Source organism: Pseudophryne corroboree, chromosome 4, assembly GCF_028390025.1.
Source record: "Pseudophryne corroboree isolate aPseCor3 chromosome 4, aPseCor3.hap2, whole genome shotgun sequence".
Taxonomy (NCBI): domain Eukaryota; kingdom Metazoa; phylum Chordata; class Amphibia; order Anura; family Myobatrachidae; genus Pseudophryne; species Pseudophryne corroboree.
Window position 1 is genome coordinate 27899555 of NC_086447.1, and position 19865 is coordinate 27919419.

Sequence of the window (19865 nt, forward strand, 5' to 3'; positions counted from 1 at the left end):
TGCTTTTTTTTGCTGAAAATTAATCTTACTGTAGCCGTACTGTAATGTGACAAGGACGCACCAAGAGACTGCATTGACTAATTTGTTTTCTGACTAAGGCCCTGAATCAGCATACAAACTGTTATGATGTAGTGGATGTGGCTTTTTTTATGCCAAGTTCTGTTGTGCTTCCTATACAGATGCATTTGCATGCAGATATACAAGTGTTTCATATCAAATTAATCATCACAGTCTCCCGGTGCATCCAAAGGCCCAAAGCTAGCAAAGTTGTAGAGGACCAGTCAGCTCACTCATGTCAGGCATCTCCCACTGCATGGTCTATCATGCCTCTCAACATGACCCATTCCAAGAGGAACAACATGCCCTATTCCCGGACTTACCTCTTAATCTATGATTGCCTTCACCTGTGGTGAAACATCTTTCTTATCCATTAACTATTTCAACATGGATGACGGTATGATAAATTAATAGGGAATCCCAGGAACAGAGCATTTTGTCCCTCCTGGAAAGGGTCATGTTGGGAGGTATGGAGTATTGAGGCTAGATGTATGAGGACACATCTGTACTTGAAATCTTGATGTTGAACACTCCAAAACTGTGGATTTCTGCTCTATTATTCTCTGAGCCTTTGATACTTAATGGGAAATTGGGGAACTCCGTGTTCTTTGACTCCCAAATTTATCTACAGAACTGCCATCCTAGGCCTAAAGGCCAAAGGTTGATTATCAATTTTGGGAGTAGTACTGTTCTCTGTAGAGCCTTCTGCCAACATACCTGCTGAAAGCAGGTCACATTTTTTAGAGGGTTAGTTGGAAGGATTGCAGTAGTATTGCTGCAGGTTTTGAACCTACTACTTAGTAAATCTGTGGTTTGTTGGTTGGATTATTATGGTATTGAGCTTAGTATTTTGGTGCTTTTTTAAACCTCCTACTTATTCCTTTAATGGGGATAACTTAGCACTAGGGCAGGAGTTCTCAATCCAGTCCTCAAGTTCCACAAACAGGTCATGTTTGTTAATGTCTGTAATCATATACAAATCAGTTAGTCTATTCTTACTTGGTCAATAATTATCCCACCTGCATCCACAAACAGAAATCCTTTTAACATGACCTTTTGGGAAAACATGAAGGTTGAGGTTAAGAACCACTGTCCTAGATAGAGGCCTCAGTGGAATGATCTAATAGAACAGAACACTAAACATAAGGAACATACAGTATATTTTCAGTTAGTACTTACAATACAGTCGATGCTTGAAAGATGATAATACAGGTCATTATTCAAGATAATACATATATAATTCTAAGTCATACCTGTCACATTGGATATTTTTCCCGCAGAGCACTGGACACAGTAATAACAGCAGGAATATAGATCAGACATCAGCACTTTCATGGTCCCCGGCTTACAGTTCTCTGAGCACTGAGACTTTGGGATCTAGAAATAAGAAAATTATCCATGTAAATATGCACATTCTTAGGACTGAGCATGTGCAAGCTGCAGTTAAAAGAAAGGATTTCTTAGGCAGGGGTGCCAAGAGGAAGGAGGGTACTCTTTACCCGGGACTTGTGATGGCCTGGATCAGTTGCTGAGGTAGGCATTGTCCACTGTTGCAGCATTGCTGGGATGGACAAATGTTACCTTTACAGTGTGCAGTGGGGTATGTTGAATTACATAGTTTTCCGTCAAAATGTTCTACCCCTAGGTGTCATTCTAGCCCCAATCTCCTGTCTTACTAGCTCAATATCTTGGGGTCTCATTACTTGCTCAAAGTTTTGAAATTTCACATAGACACTCCTGCAGTGCACACTATCCATGGGCCAGGAGTGATGATGCATGGACCAGATGGACTCAAATTGCAACATAAACATGGCTAAAGACCAATACAAGCAATAAATCATATCTTTGGTATGTGATAAACCTGGAAAATGTGATTCATTTTCCATTGATTTTGTGATTTTTTTTTTAAAATATAGAGTAACATGCAGCTCTTTTTTTTCCATAGGACCAAAATCATAAAACATCCTGAAACTATTGTGAGAAGATGGCTGCAGTTTGGATACCCCCATGCCCAACCCAACAACCCAATCAAAACGTCTGAGAAATTTCTCAGAGGGCACTATTAGTTACCATGGTCTTTGCTCTTTTTATGTTCTGCTGGAAGTTGTGAAGTGAGGTATTTCTTCTCTGGATCTTAGCATATTGCTTATTGTGCCATTTCTATTGAAAACACCACACACAGAAGAGGAGGCGGCTGTTACCAGTTTGACGGACCTCTCAACAGCCTGAGTGTGGGAAGGGAACATCCACAGGTCTGAAGACTGAAATCTTGTGGGCTCAGTAGATGGCACCTTTAGTTTCTCATCTGACAATTTTTTTAGAATTAGAGGAGAGGTCAAACTTATTTTGCTCCAATCAAACACATCAACATAATCATTAGCTTTAAAATTCAGCTCTGGAATTTGAAAACTGTCAAATCTTCTTTTCATCATGGGTAGCTCTACCTTGAATGAGTCTTTCAACTGCCAATGCCCTGATGTGTTTGAGGTCATCCAAGAGCATAACTACAAGAATATTTTCTGGATGCAATGAGAAAGAGCTGTCTTGAAAAACCTTTTGGAATTTATCTCTCAATGAAGCAGATAAGTACCTCAAACACTTGATGGCCCTCCAAGTATGTATGCTTGCATGTATGATTTTCCTGTCCTTCTTAATTAAAATCCAAAACTTTGCATATACTTGAATGACATATGTTTTCAGTGTTTGCAGGATGTTACAGGGTCGCATAGTTGCCACATACAAGCAGAGGATACAATTTCCAGTCGTCAGCCATCTAGAGTGATTTAACTTCACCAGATATCTGTTCGCCAGATCTTTTGGCAATGAGCCAGCTGAAATAGTTCTACACATCTCAAAAAGGACCTTTTGATCAGTACTTACCTTAGATCAGATGAATCTATGGTCCTAATTCAGACCTGATCGTTAGGGTGCATTCTTTGCATCCCTGCGATCAGGTAGTCACCGCCTACAAGGGGAGTGTATGGGAGTGTGTGCATTTGTAGCAGAACTGCACAAACATAAATTTGTGCAGTTTCTGCTCAGCCCAGGACTTACTCTGCTTCTGCGATGACTGGGGCCGGAGCTGACGTCAGAGACCCTCCCTCCAAATGCCTGGTCCCTCCTGCATTTTTCCCAGACACTCCTTGAAAGCAGTCAGTTGCTACCCACAAAAGCCCTCTTCCTGTCAATCTCCTTGCGATCACTGGTGCGTTCAGTATTTTTGAACCATCCATCACTGGCTGGCGAACCCCTTTGCTGCGGTCCATCACACCTGCGCACGGCAGTGCATATGCATGTGCAGTGCAGACCTGATTGCAGCCTATGAGAAAATGCACAGCAGCGATCAGGTCTGAATTACCCCCTATATCAAGTAGTTCTCTTTTAAGTATTCAAAATTTCACTACTGGCTTTGTTTTGCAGTCAAATAACATTTTGCCAATGTGTCCAGCAAAGTTTCCCCACCTACAAATCTGAAGAGATGACGCAGTGGTAATTTGTTGATATGGAGAAGACATATTTGCCTTTGAAGGTTCTTCCCCAAGCGACAATCAGTAATGGCGATAACACCTCCAAAGTGTTCTGTGTAGACATTTGTGCCATCACTCCCGATGACTATGAGATGGTCAAGACTTATACCCTGGTTTTGCAAAAATGTCAGTCAGTATAACATTAGTATTCAATGAAATTAGTAATGCAAAAGCTCGTAAAATGTCTAAAATTGATGTAAAGCACATTTTCCAAGTTTATCAAACACCAAAGAAACCATTTTTGGCTGGTATTGGTCTTTAGTCATGTTGTGTTGCAATTTGAGTCCACCTGGTCTGCTCAGCATCACTCCTGGCCCAGGAATATTGTGCACTGCAGGACTGCCTATCTAAGTGAAATTTCAAAACTTTGAGCCAATTATGGAACTCTAAAATATTTAGCTAGTACAACAAGACATTGGGGCTAGAATACCACCTAGAGGTAGAACATTTTCCTGACACAAGCATTTTCAATTTCATAAATCATGTAATTTGAAATGCCCTAGTGTGCAGCACCCTCCCTTGCAGCATTATTAGTGATTTTTTAAATTATTTTGGGAGCGGGTAAGGCCATGCCATCCAGCTTTAGCCACACCCTCAGTAGTCCAGTGTTCGTTCACTCTCAGTGTGTGCTGTCCTTAGGAGGCCTCTCATAAAAGAATTGAGGAGATATTGATATAGGTGGTCATTCCGAGTTGTTCACTCGCAAGCTGCTTTTAGCAGCTTTGCACACGCTAAGCTGCCGCCTACTGGGAGTGAATCTTAGTATAGTAAAATTGCGAACGAAAGGTTAGCAGAATTGCGAATAGACACTTCTTAGCAGTTTCTGAGTAGCTCCAGACTTACTCGGCAACTGCGATCAGTTCAGTCAGCTGCGTTCCTGGTTTGACGTCACAAATACACCCAGCGTTCACCCAGACACTCCCCCGTTTCTTCAGACACTCCCGCGTTTTCCCCAGAAACGGCAGCGTTTTTTTGCACACACCCATAAAATGGCCTGTTTCCGCCCAGAAACACCCACTTCCTGTCAATCACATTACGATCACCAGAACGAAGAAAAAACCTTGTAATGCCGTGAGTAAAATACCTAACTGCATAGCAAATTTACTTGGTGCAGTCGCACTGCGGACATTGCGCATGCGCATTAGCAACTAATCGCTCCGTTGCGAAAAAAAAATAACGAGCGAAATAACTCGGAATGACCACCATAGGGCCTAATTCAAAGTTGAAAGCCATTGTAAATGCATTTGCAGTTTCCGATAATCGATACACTGTCCATGCACAAAATTCACAGAGCGCATGTCTGCAGCTATATTCACGTTCAGAGTAGAATAAAATTCACCACCGCTAAATTATTCAGCAAACTTACACATAAAAACAACCCCACAACTAAACTATGTTAAAAAGGCATGGCAGAGGAGTGTCTGTGGGCAGTCTCCGCAAGTTTACAAATCAGGGTGTGTAACTGGGGCGTGCAGTGGAAGTATGTACCTGGGTTCAGGCGTTGCATACACATATCTGCAGATAGACAAGCTTAAAGTACAGAAAAGGTCAATGCAGATTCTGGGCGGGTATCGAGCTACGCACACTGGGGTTCATTCCGAGTTGATCGCTCACTAGCAATTTTTAGCAGCCGTGCAAACGCATTGTCGCTGCCCACTGGGAGTGTATATTAGCTTAGCAGAAGTGCGAACGGTTGTATCGCAGAGCGCCTGCAAAATATGTTTGTGCAGTTTCAGAGTAGCTCAAAACCTACTCAGCGCTTGCGATCACTTCAAACTATTCAGTTCCGGATTTGACGTCACACACCTGCTCAGCGTTCGCCCAGCCACGCCTGCGTTTTCCCTGCCATGCCTGTGTTTTTCCTGGCATGCCTGCATTTTTCTGAACACTCCCTGAAAACGGTCAGTTGCCACCAACAAACGCCCACTTCTTATCAATCACTCTGCGGCAACCAGTGCGGCTGAAATGCATCGCTAGACCCCGTGCAAAACTGCATCGGTCGTTGAGCCCGTACGCCGTGTCTGCGCATTGTGCCACATACGCATGCACTGAACTGCTGTTTTTTAGCCTGATCGCTGTGCTGTGAACAAATTAAGCTAGCGATCAACTCGGAATGACCACCACTGTGTATGTCACTATAATGGCAGCAGTAACATCGATGATTGATGCGATGGCAGCACAACTAGCGAATAATCGCACACAGCTGATGTTATTTAGTAAAATCACACACAGCTTGTGTGCTGCCTCACTATTTTAGCTGGAGGTTTTTGACGCTTTTGCATTCTGAATTTCAGGGCTATTCATTTGTTTAGCTTTTGTTGGTGAGTACATAATTGAATCTGTTCATGTTGTACAATTTGGGACATTAGTAACATATGCAAATTACCTTGTGTTTGTAGTTTCATTTTCTAGAAACCAGTGCTGTAACTAGACATTTTAGCACTGTGTGCAAGAAACAGCATTGGTGCCCCCATATTCAAAATAGGGCCAGTGCACGGCATAGGCCACAAAATAATACCAATTTATATTACACTGTACAGTAGTCTTCACTATGCAAATTACACTGCACAGTAGCACCACTTACACACATTACACCAGGTAGAGCCCCTTTTACACATTACGCCAGAAAGAGCCCCTGTCACACATTATGCCGGGTAGAGCCCCATTTTACACATTACTCCAGGTAGAGCCCCTATCACATTATGCCAGTTAGAGCCCCCTTTTACACATTACGCCAGGTAGAGCACATTACGGCAGGTAGAGCCCCCTTTTACACATTACGGCAGGTAGAGTCCCCTTTTACACATTCCGGCAGGTAGAGCTCCCTTCTACACATTACAGCAAGTAGAATCCCCTATTATACATTATGGCAGGTAGAGTCCCCTTTTATAGTATGGCAAATATAGTCCCCTTTTACACATTTAGGCAGGCAGAGTCCCTATTTTTTCATACTACGGCAGGCAGAACTCCCTTTTTACACATTACAGCAGGCAGAGCTTCCATTTTATACATTACAGCAGCAGAGTCCCCTTTTTACACATTACAGCAGCAGAGTCCCCTTTTGACACATTGTGGCAGGTAGAGCACATTATACACATTACACCCGGTAGAGCACATTACACACATTACGCAAGGTAGATCCTCCTTAATATATATATATATATATATATAAAAGTTTGTTGACAGGTAAGTTTTAAACCAGGTAAGCAAATGTTCTCCCATTGGATAGCAGTTGCCAGGCTTACAATAATTCTACGTGAAAAATCCATGTGACAGAGTAGGTCTTGCAGTGAAGTGGGGTCCCGTGATGTGGGCTGCAAGCTTAAATGCATTGTACAATTCATAAACTTAAACCCTATTATTTATCTAGTTATGTATTAAAGTTTTGAAGTGAACGAGGTTACTGAGCAGAGTGCAAGGTTCTCTCAATGTGTGTGTGTGTGTGTGTGTGTGTGTGTGTGAATATATATATATATATACATATATACATATATACATACAGTATATATATATACATATACACACATACATACATATATACATATCATTAGTATCTGCACCAAGTACACCACACATTGCATTCTTCACTAACACAGAGCTCCCTCCCTCCTCCTCCTCCTCCTCCTCCCAACGCACATGAGTAGTGGCTGGTGAATATTGATGAGTGGCTGTCCCCTGCAGCCCCCTATATCCTCGCACCTCCCCCTCCCTTGTAACTTACTTTGTGATGTTGCATGTGTATACAGTCTGGAGTGGATGGTAATGCACTTCACGATCTCTACTGGGTTCCTCTCCTGCTCTCTGCATGTGATGTGAGGGGATGTAGTTATGTGACCGGTGGTCAGGAGACTGACGATCACAATACCGGCACCTACATCCCACCACCTCACAATCCCGACGGTCGGCATGCCGAATAACAGGGACTATTCTCACTCGTGGGTGTCCACGACACCCATAGAGGGGGGAGTAGAACATGTGGCAAGCGCAGCATGCCACCGAGCCCTCAAGGGACTTCATTGTGCTCACTCCTCCCCCACTGGGCATCCCAATGCCGGGATCCCAGCATCGGGATGCTGACCGGTGGTCAAGCGATACACACCCGGGAATTCTCACATGCAGCACAACTTCAATAGATAGTGCACACAGACTGCAGAGCCACAGAGCAGAGCTGCGCATTCAAGAGATGGAGCAGTCTCCCAGCAGCAGACACACTTAAAGCAATGTGCTGACAGTTTTCCGGGGCATGGAGTTAAAAATAGTTTCTGTTAAAGAGCTCTGCACGCGGGTGGTAAATCTACTACTGGCCATGTGGAGTGTGTTGCCAGATGGTGCGCCCTCAGTGCATTTGTGCTGTGGGCAGGGCACCATTGGCACACACCTAGAAACACTAAGGCAGAGGTTCTCTTAGTGCAAATGAGCGCTAATCTGCAATGAAACTGCAGTATAATTGCTTCTAACACTAGTATGCATAGCTTTCAGGGTGACTGCTCTTTTGTGTATTGGGATTTTTTCTTGTTAGTTTGCACTGTGGGCATGTATTTTTTGTGTGCATATTTGCGTTCACTTTGCAATTAATTGCAACTACAGTATGCTTTTGTTAGTACATTTGTGTTCAACCTTGAATTAGGCCCATAGGCTACAATGGCTGCATTTTCTAGGATTAATGCAATTCCTATTTCACCAGCTCCTGTAGTAACCAGAGGGACCACAGAATGCATCTCCCATATCTGCTGCTGTCACCCCTTCTTACATTTATGGTATACTATATTTTTATGGGTGGCTTTAGAAAATGTGTGAGGATATCCCGAAATCAGTCGTAATAAATACGCGCCTTAGTGTTTTATTCAGTATTAGGGGAAGAGCACACTAGGTGCAAACAATAGATGTGCAGTGGGCACTTTTTGTGTTTCCTGTTATGGTTTTGGTTCTGGTTCCATGCTCGAGTTTTGGATCTGGATTGGTTTTGCCAAAACCACCCTTTCGAGTTTTGGTTTAGGATCTGGATGATTTTTGAAAAAACATAAAAACAGTTAAAATCACAGAATTTGGGGGTAATTTTGATACTACGGTATTATTAATCTCAATAACATTAATTTCCGCTCATTTCCAGTCTATTCTGAACACCTCACAATATTGTTTTTAGGCCAAAAGGTTACACCAACGTGGCTCTATGACTAAGCTAAGTGACACAAGTGTGTGGCACAACCACCTGGCCGATCTAGGAGTGTCACTGCAGTGGCAGACAGGAGGGCACTTAATAAAAACTAGGCCCCAAACAGCACATCATGCAAAGAAGTAAAAGAAGTGCAATGAGGTAGCTGTATGACTAAGCTAAGCGACACAAGTGTACAACATAAACACCTGGCCCATCTAGGAGTGGCACTGCATTTGCAGACAGGATGGCACTTAAAAAATAGTCCCCAAACAGCACATGATGCAAATAAGTAAAAGGTGCAATGAGGTAGCTCTATTGCTAAGATAAGCGACACAAGTGTGCGGGACAAACACCTGGCCCATCTAGCACTGCAGTCCCACTGCATTAATGGAGGAGCCCGGACGTATGTCTAACACCAACATAGCTGTCAAGGCCTCAGTTATCTGCTTTGCAACAGGATGACTGCTGTCATATTTCATCTTCCTCACAAAGGACTGTTGGACAGTCATTGCTTAGCTGAAGTAGTAAAAGTGGTCTTCCGACTTGCCCTCTGGGATGATGATCGACTCCTATCAACAACAACAACAGCAGTGGCAGCAGCAGCAGTAGGAGGAAGTAGTTCTTGATCTTTCCCTATTTTATCCTCCAAATTTTTGTTTTCCATTATTTTTCTGGAAGTATATAACAAAATACAGCAAAGGAGAGTGTACCTCTACACCACACAGGGCAAACCCTGTAAAAATTATTTGGATTAAATATTAATATCCCCTTCATTTTGAGTAAATAATATACAGCACAGGACAGCACCACTGTGCGTATATGGCAGTACCACTGGACTGGATTTATATGCCAGTACCACTGGATTTGTATGGCAGTACCACTGGACATATATGACAGTTTCACTGGAATTATATGGCAGTACCGCTAGACATATATGGCAGTATCACTGGATTTATACGGCAGTATCAATGGACTTATACGTCAGTACCACTGGACTTATATGGCAGCACACAGACACCATCACTGGACTGATGCAGCACAACGCAGCACCACTGGACTGGACATATACAGCAGCACTGGACATATGGCAGCAGAGGACACAACCACTGTGACTGGACTGATGGAGCACAAGACAACACCCTGGACTGATGCAGCAGAACACAGCACCACTGGACTGGACATACTGTATACAGCTACACTGGACATATGGCAGCAGAGGACACCACCACTGTTACTAGACTGATGCAGCATAAGACACTACACTGGACTGAGCAGCACAAGACAGCACTGGAATTACCACCCCACTGTCCCTCCTGCACAGACACTGAGTATAGAGACACATCCTCTCGTTACACTCTCCAATTCCAGAATGAAAATGGCGGTAACACGTGAATCCTTATATAGAATCCAAAACCCGTGAGAATCTGACAGGGGGATCATGATGTTTTGCCTCATTTTGGTTTCTGAGTCTGGTGGGAAAATCCAAGCCGGGCTCGGGTAGTGAAGTCCTGTAGGGTTCGGTTCTCAGGGAACCAAACCAGCTCATCTCTAGTGCAAACTTACTATATTCAAAAACTCTGTGTCTGACTCTGAGTCACACGCATGTAATGATAACATATCTCCAAAGCATACAAAGCATACCGATTTCAACCTGACAATACAAAGTTTACCTGAGGAGGAGGGAGGTTAAGGGGGCACGCTGTTTCCTAATCCATCTGCATTTGGACCTTGATTTACCTCTGTTGCATTGATAAAGATGCAAATAAGTGTTTTATATTTTGTGCAGAGAACATGTTGGCTTCTTTTGCATGTAGCATAATACAGGGCAGTATACTGATACTGATATGCATAGTTTACATTCAGTGTGGCTTCTCCAAGGTGCAGCTTTGATCCTAACTGAAATGAAACCCTGTATCATAATGCAATTAATTTAAATTTGATTTTTCTGTAGCTCTAATATGAATTATTAGCATAAAAACAACCTACCCATGAACACATAATGTCAAAGGCAGTATATCTGTTAGGTGCCACGGCGCCGCTCGGTCTGTTTCCGAGTGACGACCGCGGCCGCTGCACCTTCCCCCCTGCCCGCCCGGCGCCTAGCAAACTAGGGACGCCGTGCGCGTCGAGCCATCAGGTCCATAGCAACGGGGACGCCACAGGCGGACCGCGTTCCCCGTTGCAGTAATTAATTAGGCACACACGTTTTCTCTGATCGTGCAGCAAGGCAGCTGCACGATATTTTGTGTAATTAGGCTCTGTACTCTTATTGGAGGGTTCCCTGTTATATGCCTCCTCAGTGGCTCACACAAATGCCGGTGATAGCTTCCTGTTTGCTGTTCCTGCCTTGCAGAACTCTGTTCCTGTTAGCTGTGTTTGGTGGATCTTGCTCCCTGCCTGCTTGTACTTTGGAGGTCCGAAGCCGGTGCTGGGAATCCTTCTAGTCCTTGTGTACCTGTTGCTGTCATCTGGGGTTCTCACCCGGTTCCGTGAGTAGCGCCATCGGGTGGTCTGCTGTATGCCGGTGGTCGGGCTCCCGGCGCTCAGTATACCGGCTCCGGGAGCCCGACAGCCGGCATACCGACACTTATTTTCCCTCGTGGGGGTCCACGACCCCCATAGAGGGAGACTAAAATAGTGTGGCGCGCGTAGCGCGCCACCGTGCCCGTAGCGTGGCAAGCGCAGTGAGCCCGCAAGGGGCTCATTTGCGCTCGCCACACTGTCGGTAAGCTGGCGGTCGGGCTCCCGGCGCTGGTATGCTGGTCGCCGGGAGCCCGACCATCGGCCAGCCGTAGTGAAACCGCGGCATCTGCCGCGAGTTGCGGCCTATGCCGCTTAGTATTTACTTCTTTTGAATTGGTGCATTTGTGGAGGTTTCCGCTTTCACTGTCCTCCCCGGAACTCGGCGGTGCCGTGTGGGGGAGTGGACAGTGGTTTTCTTTGTAGTTCTTTTTCTTTGGCGGCGTACCGCACATACGTTTAGTTTTTAGTTTATAGCCCCTAGCTTTGTTTCAGTTAGAGGTCGTCTTGTTATTTTCCTGTCTCAGTTCATGCTTTGTCTCTCGTTAAGACCTGAGGGGGCATCGGAGTTGGGAAGACCTAATCCGTCCTTCAAACGCGGCTGCCATGGGCCCAAGAAACCATAGTCGTTCAGGCGTGAATTGATAACATGGGTGAGACAACGGAGGTAGGGAGCTTGGGGCTATTTCCTTCCCATTTCCCAAATCCCAGCATTCCGTCCTGGTGCTCAGGTCTCACCGCATAAGACCTCCCCTGTCCTGAGCATCAGGATCATAGCATTATCACCGGCCCTACAAAAAAAAAAAAAAAAAAAGGGGTTTAATTTTTTCCATTGTATTGGTGGGTCTAAATATTCGGCCTCATGAATCCGGCAGGTTAAGGGCCAAATCCCAGTCAGCTTTTGGTTAACCAAATTCATGGAACTAACTCAGATGGTTCAGGACCTTTCTCTTCGGGTGAGATCGCAGAAAGATCTTTTGCGAGCCTCCCCAAGTATGGTCCCAGAACCAGAAATGCATTTACCTGACCGTTTTTCGGGTAACCGAAAATATTTTTTTAATTTTAAGGAAGCTTGTAAGCTTTATTTTCGTTTAATGCCCCATTCCTCTGGTACTGAGTCTCAGCGGGTTGGGATTGTAATGTCGTTGCTCCAGGGTGATCCACAGACCAGGGCGTTTGGGCTAAGAGCAGATGATCCTGCCTTGTTATCAGTAGATGCCTTTTTTAAATCTTTAGGCCTGCTATATGATGACCCAGATAGAGAGGCATCAGCTGAGAGTCACCTGCGTGCCCTTAAGCAAGGTAAAAATCCAGCAGAGGTATATTGTACCGAATTTCGCCATTGGTCGAACGACTGTGGCTGGAATGACCCGGCCCTGCGCAGTCAGTTTCGCCTTGGTTTGTCTGAAGTTGTTAAAGACAGTCTCCTTCAGTACCCCGCTCCTGAGACTCTCGACAAACTCATGGAGCTCGCTATAAAAATAGATCGTCGTCTCCGAGAGCGGAGGGCTGAAAGAGGAACAACTTTTAGGCCTAATCCTTGTGTTTATACCTTTCCTGAGGACGTCGAGGAGCCAATGCATATGGGACTCTCCCGGCTGTCCCCAGAGGAAAGAACCAGAAGGTTAAGTTCTGGTCTTTGTTTGTATTGTGGTAGTAAGGGACATATTGCTCGTAACTGCCTGAACAAGTCGGGAAACGCTCTGACCAAGTGAATTGTGAGGGGGTTCACTTGGGTCTGCAGCTAATCTCCTCTAATGATTCTCTGTTAGTTCCTGTTAAGATTTCCTTTGACAGACTCAGTTCGTTGGTGTCGGCCTTCGTCGACAGTGGAGCTGCAGGAAATTTTATGGATGTAGCTTGGGCTAAGGCTTTAGGCATTCCACAGATACCCTTGGATAAACTTATCACCATGCATGGCTTGGATGGGGGTCCGCTTTCCAATGGGATAATTACTCATCGCACACCTCCAGTATTGCTGACAGTGGGGGCCCTACATTCAGAGGATATAGAATTTTACCTTATACATTGTCCGGCAGTTCCAGTAGTTTTGGGTCACCCCTGGCTTGCCTTTCATAATCCCACCATAGATTGGCGGTCTGGGGAGATTTCCCAATACAGTCCGGGTTGCGGCAGTCACCCCAGAACGTATTCCTGTGGAATATCAGGATTTTGCCGATGTCTTCCTCAAAGGCAATGCGGACGTTCTGCCTCCCCATCGGTCCTATGACTGTGCGATAGATTTAGTTCCAGGTGCCACTTTACCTAAGGGGAGATTATATGCCCTGTCCGGGCCAGAAACCACAGCTATGGATAATTACATTCAGGAGAGCCTGAATAAAGGCTTTATTAGGTCTTCGAAGTCTCCATTGAGTGCAGGTTTGTGTTTTTTTGAGAAAAAAGATGGGTCGCTCAGACCATGTATTGATTTTCGGGCTCTGAATAAAATTTCGGTTAAGAACACCTACCCTTTGCAATTAATTTCAGTACTTTTTGATCAGTTACGTTCCGCCGTTATCTTCTCAAAAATCGATCTTAGAGGAGCTTACAATCTTATCCGAATAAGATCTGGGGATGAGTGGAAGACGGCTTTTAGCACACAGTCGGGTCACTATGAGTACCTGGTGATGCCGTTTGGGCTGTCAAATGCTCCTGCGGTATTTCAAGACCTCATCAATGATGTTCTTTGCAACTTTCTTGGGAAGTTTGTAGTCGTTTATTTAGACAACATTTTGATATACTCTGAGTCTATGGAACAACATATTACCCAGGTGCGTCTGGTCCTTCAAAAACGAAGGGAGAATCATTTATATGCTAAGCTTGAGAAATGTGATTTTCATATCACAGAAGTGTCCTTCTTAGGGTATATAATATTTCTCCCCAGGGATTTTTCATGGAACCGAAAAAACTCCAGGCCATCCTTAATTGGGCGCAACCCACAATTTAAAAGCAATTCAGCGCTTTTTAGGGTTTGCAAATTATTATAGGCGGTTCATTCATACCTTTTATGATCTGGTCGCTCCTATAGTTGCATTGACTAAAAAAGGAGCGGATCCTTCCAATTGGTCGCCTGAAGCTGAGTCTGCCTTTCGGGCCTTGAAGCAGGCCTTTGTCTCGGCTCCTGTCCTCAGACACCCTAATCCGGAGCTCCCCTTTATTGTCGAGGTTGATGCCTCAGAGGTTGGAGTGGGGGCTATCCTTTCTCAGGAAGATCCGGAGTCTCAGGAATTCCATCCTTGTGCCTTCATGTCCAGGAAATTCTCCTCCGCAGAATCCAACTATGACGTTGGTAATCAAGAATTACTGGCAGTAAAATGGGCTTTCGAGGAGTGGAGGCATTGGCTGGAGGGAGCTAGGCATACTATTACAGTATTTACTGATCATAAGAACCTGCAGTATATTGAGTCAGCTAAACGGCTTAATGCTCGGCAGGCACGTTGGGCATTGTTTTTTACTCGTTTCAGGATTATTATCACCTTCAGGCCTGGTTCCAAGAATATGAAAGCTGATGCCCTGTCACGTTGCTTTCTTCCGGTTCACAGTAGCATTTCTGTTACTACCCCCATTGTTCCATCATCTGTCATCTGGGCAGGCCTCACACAGGATTTATTTACTCAGTTAGACCAGCTTCAACAACAGGCTCCTAGACTTACTCCTGCTGGTCGTCTCTTTGTCCCTGAATTTTTGAGAGGCACTGTTTTAGCAGAGTTTCATGACAACAAAGTCTCTGGTCATCCAGGTATCACTAAGACCTTGGAGTTAGTCTCTCGCTTGGTGTGGTGGCCTAGTCTTTCTAAAGACGCAAGGGAATTTGTCCATTCCTGTCTGGTTTGTGCACAGCATAAGGTCCCTCGTTCATTGCCGATCAGGCAACTCATACCTTTAGCCGTTCCTCTCAGGCCATGGTCTCATATATCCATGGATTTTGTGGTGGACCTTCCCCTTTCAGCCAGATTTCGAGTCATTTGGGTGGTAGTAGGTCGTTTTAGTAAGATGGCTCATTTCATTGCTCTTCCCCGATTACCCTCTGCTCAAGGATTGGCAGTCTTGTTTCTCCGTCATGTGTTCAGGCTTCATGGGTTGCCCAAGGATATTGTCTCTGATCGGGGTCTGCAATTCATTGCTCGTTTCTGGAAATGTTTTTGTGCCTCATTAAATATGAAACTCTCTTTAACATCTGGATACCATCCACAATCTAACGGACAAACTGAACGAGTTAACCAGTCATTAAAGCAGTATTTACGTTTGTATTCGGCCAAACTCCAGAATGATTGGTCTGAATTTCTTCCTTTAGCCGAATTTGCTTATAATAACTCTTGTCATTCTTCCACCAAGGAGTCCCCATTCTTTTCAGTCTTTGGTTTTCATACTAGAGCCAACTCTTTTTTCCATCATTCTCCAGTCTCCTCGTTGACCTTAACCTCCCATCTCAGAACAATTTGGAGAAAAGTGCACCTTGCCCTGAGAAAAGCTGCCTTCCGAGAAAATAAATTTTCTGATAGGCTCCGACGTCCTTGCACTTTTAAGGTGGGAGATAAGGTGTGGTTGTCAACTCGCAACATCAAGCTCCGACAACCTTCGGCTAGATTGGGACCCAAATTTATTGGACCATTCCTTATCATTAAGAAGGTCAACCCCGTTGCTTTTCGGCTATGCTTGCCGAGATCTCTCAGAATTGGCAATACTTTTCACTGTTCCCTTTTGAAACAGTATTTTTCTTCCAGGAGATTTCCTCGGAGGACTTCCCAGGGTAGATCTCCGGTGGATGTTCAGGGGCAACAAGAGTTCTTGGTGGAGAAGGTTTTAGATTCAAAAGTTTCTCGGGTCCGGCTTAATTTTTTGGTTCACTGGAAAGGCTATGATCCGGAGGAAAGGTCTTGGGTCCTGGATAAGGATCTACATTCCCCTAAACTCAAGAGATTATTCTTTCAGGAATTTCCTCAGAAACCTGGCTTTAGGGGTTCTTTAACCCCTCTTCAAGGGGGGGTACTGTTAGGTGCCACGGTCCACGGCGCCGCTCGGTCTGTTTCCGAGCGACGGCCGCGGCCGCTGCACCTTCCCCCTTGCCCGCCCGGCGCCTAGCAACTAGGGACGCCGTCCGCGCTGAGCCACCGGGTCCCTTGCAACGCTAGGACACCGTGCACGCTTAGCCGCTGGGTCCCTAGCAACGCTAGGACGCCGAGCCGCCGGGTCCATAGCAACGGGGACGCCACAGGCGGACCGCGTTCCCCGTTGCAGTAATTAATTAGGCACACACGTTTTCTCTGATCGAGCAGCAAGGCAGCTGCACGACATTTTGTGTAATCAGGCTCTGTACTCTTATTGGAGGGTTCCCTGTTATATGCCTCCTCAGTGCCTCACACAAACGCCAATGATAGCTTCCTGTTTGCTGTTCCTTCCTTGCAGAACTCTGTTCTTGTCAGTTTGTGTTTGGTGGATCTTGCTCTCTGCCTGCTTGTACTTTGGAGGTCCGAAGCCGGTGCTGGGAATCCTTCTAGTCCTTGTGTACCTGTTGCTGTCATCTGGGGTTCTCCCCCGGTTTCGTGAGTAGCGGCAACTGCCGCGAGTTGCGGCCTATGCCGCTTAGTATTTACTTCTTTTGAATTGGTGCATTTGCGGAGGTTTCCGCTTTCACTGTCCTCCCCGGAACTCGGCGGTGCCGTGTGGGGGAGTGGACAGTGGTTTTCTTTGTAGTTCTTTTTCTTTGGCGGCGTGCCGCACATACGTTTAGTTTTTAGTTTATAGCCCCTAGCTTTGTTTCAGTTAGAGGTCCCCTTGTTTTTTCCCAGTCTCAGTTCATGCTTTGTCTCTCGTTAAGACCTGAGGGGGCATCGGAGTTGGGCAGACCTAATCCGCCCTTCAAACGCGGCTGCCATGGGCCCAAGAAACCATAGTCGTTCAGGCGTGAATTGATTACACGGGTGAGACAACGGAGGTAGGGTGCTAGGGGCTATTTCCTTCCCATTTCCCAAATCCCAGCATTCCGTCCTGGTGCTTAGGTCTCGCCGCATAAGACCTCCCCTGTCCTGATCTTCAGGATCATAACAGTATCACTTTGTTATTTAGGTATGTTGTATCTCTCACCTCATAACACTGCTCCAACAGTGAGTACAGCAGTAGAGGAACACAAATAATCAATTTTTGGGCACCTGGAAGAGTGGGTGAATCTACCACATCCTGTCCATGGGCCTAATTCAGACCTGATTGTAGATGTGCTAAATTTAGCACATCTACGATCAGTCTTCAGACATGTGGGGAGCGCCCAGCAGAGGGCTAGTCCACCCCATATATCAGGCCCGCCCCCCCCCCCCCCCGCACAAGTACAAAAGCATTGCACAGCGGCAATTCTTTTGTGCTTGAAGAGTATCTCTAAGCCAGTGAAGCTCATGCGCGCTGGCAGGGTGCTACTCGTCGCTGCCTGGGTCGCAGTGGCTGCTTGTGACATCACGCAGCGGCCGCGGCCTGCCCCCTTAATGGTACAGGCATGATCCAAATGCCACTGGCATGCCCCTTTCCACCCAGCGACTGCCGCTGCCTGTCAATCAGGCAGAGGCAATTGCAGGGCTAAGATAGCTGTCGGCTGTCTGGCATGCGCCGGTGCACTGCGGCACTGGGTTGATGACAATATCATATCATTTGCATAATTTTTGCCTCACCCCTTCCCGCAGATCAAAGAATCATGGCATATTGACAGAAAAGGGTGGAGCCTAATGATGTGAAATGCAATCTGAATCTACTCTCCAGAGAGGAGCAAATTTAAAGTCAGCATATATATAACTACTGCTGCTGCTATTATTACTACTACTACTACTACTACTACTACTACTAATACTACTGCTAATACTGCTATTACTACTACTAACACTGCTGCTGCTGCTATTATTACTACTACTACTACTACTACTAATACTACTAATACTACTGCTAATACTACTGCTAATACTGCTATTACTACTACTAACACTGCTGCTGCTGCTGCTGCTACTACTGCTGCTACTACTACTGCTGCTACTACTATTGCTATTATTACTACTGTAACTATTACTGCTGCTTCTACTACTACTACTATTATTACTACTACTACTACTACAACTACTTCTACTACTACTACTGCTATTACTACTACTACTACTACTACTACTACTACTACCACCACTGCTGCTGCTGCTACTGCTGCTAATACTGCTACTATTGCTATTACTCCTACTATTATTACTACTGTAACTATTACTACTGCTGCTGCTACTATTGCTACTACTACTACTACTACTACTACTACTACTGCTGCCACTACTGCTATTACTATTACTACTACTGCAACTACCACTGCTGCTGCTACTAATGCTACTACTTATTCTGCTACTTCTACTACTGCTGCTACTACTATTACTTCTACTACAACTACTACTGCTTCTACAACTCCTACTACTACAACTACTACTGCTTCTACAACTCCTACTACTACAACTACTACTGCTTCTACAACTCCTACTACTACAACTCCTACTACTGTTGCTGCAACTACTACTACTACTACTACTACTACTACTACTACTACTGCTACTACTACTACTGATGGTGCTACTACTGCTGGTACTACTACTGCTACTACTACTTTTACTGCTGCTACTACTACAACTAATACTGTTGTTGCTATGAGAGTGCCATGGTTGACATCTAGGCCTATGTAGCGTGTAATGGGCAGCTGTGGGTTTGAGGAGAATTTGAGGACTTCAGTGACACTGAGTTTGAGGTAATGGAGGAGAGCTGGCAGGTGATAAAGTTGTGATCTGAGAGAGCAAAATTAGTGTTAGTAAATTCAGAAACTGAGCATAGTCTGGTGAATACTAGATCAAGACAGTGAACCTGCCAAGAGAGGTGGTTAGAGAGAGAAATTTGGAGGCATGAGCAGCAGATATCAGACTATCAATAGCAATTTTGAAATCATCCATAATGATGGTGGAGATGTAAGAGGATTGGAAGGGAGGAAGCAAAGTAAAAAACTTTTACAGATATTATTTAGGTGGCCCAGGTGGGGGATAGATAGATAGCTGCAACGCACAGAAAGAAAGGAATGTAAATCCTGATAGTATGTACTTTAAATGATGTGAATGTAACCAGTGATATAACTGTGTATGTGAAAAATTCCAACAAATATATTTCAACCCTACCCCTTTTACTATTACCAGGCCTAGGGGTGTGTGTGAAGTGGAGACCACCATGTGACAGTGCTGCAGGGGAAGTGGTGTCTGATTGATTGAGCCATGTTTCCTTTATAGCCAGCAGATTGAAATTTTATATATGAATAGGTCATTGGTGGATGTTAATTGGCTTCAAATAAAGCGTGTATTCCATAAGATACATTTTAGTGATCTGGAGGGTGATGGGAGACGTGTGATATTTATGAGTTTGTCTGAATTTCTATATTGCTGCAAATCTGGTGAATGTGAGTAGGGCAAGTGGCTGGGCCCCAGATTTGGTGACATGTCACCAGCTATCAGAATCAAAAGAGAGAGATAAATTTTGGGTGTAGGAGGTTTGTGAATGTTTTTTATGGTGACAGGATGTGGATGTTATTGCCGATTTAAAATATAAGTAAAAAGCTC

The 19865-nt window shown here is 44.9% G+C and overlaps 1 protein-coding gene across 1 annotated transcript in view; it reads right to left on the reverse strand.

Annotated features, from left to right (window-relative positions):
- Positions 1-19865, reverse strand: part of LOC134910766 (uncharacterized) — a 119638-nt gene that overhangs the window by 22336 nt on the left and 77437 nt on the right. The window contains exons 7-9 of the mRNA XM_063919149.1: positions 3524-3694; positions 2259-2561; positions 1311-1434 (exon numbers count right to left, since the gene is read on the reverse strand). Coding sequence (XP_063775219.1) covers positions 1311-1434; positions 2259-2561; positions 3524-3694 — 598 coding nt within the window. The remainder of the gene's footprint in view (positions 1-1310; positions 1435-2258; positions 2562-3523; positions 3695-19865) is intronic.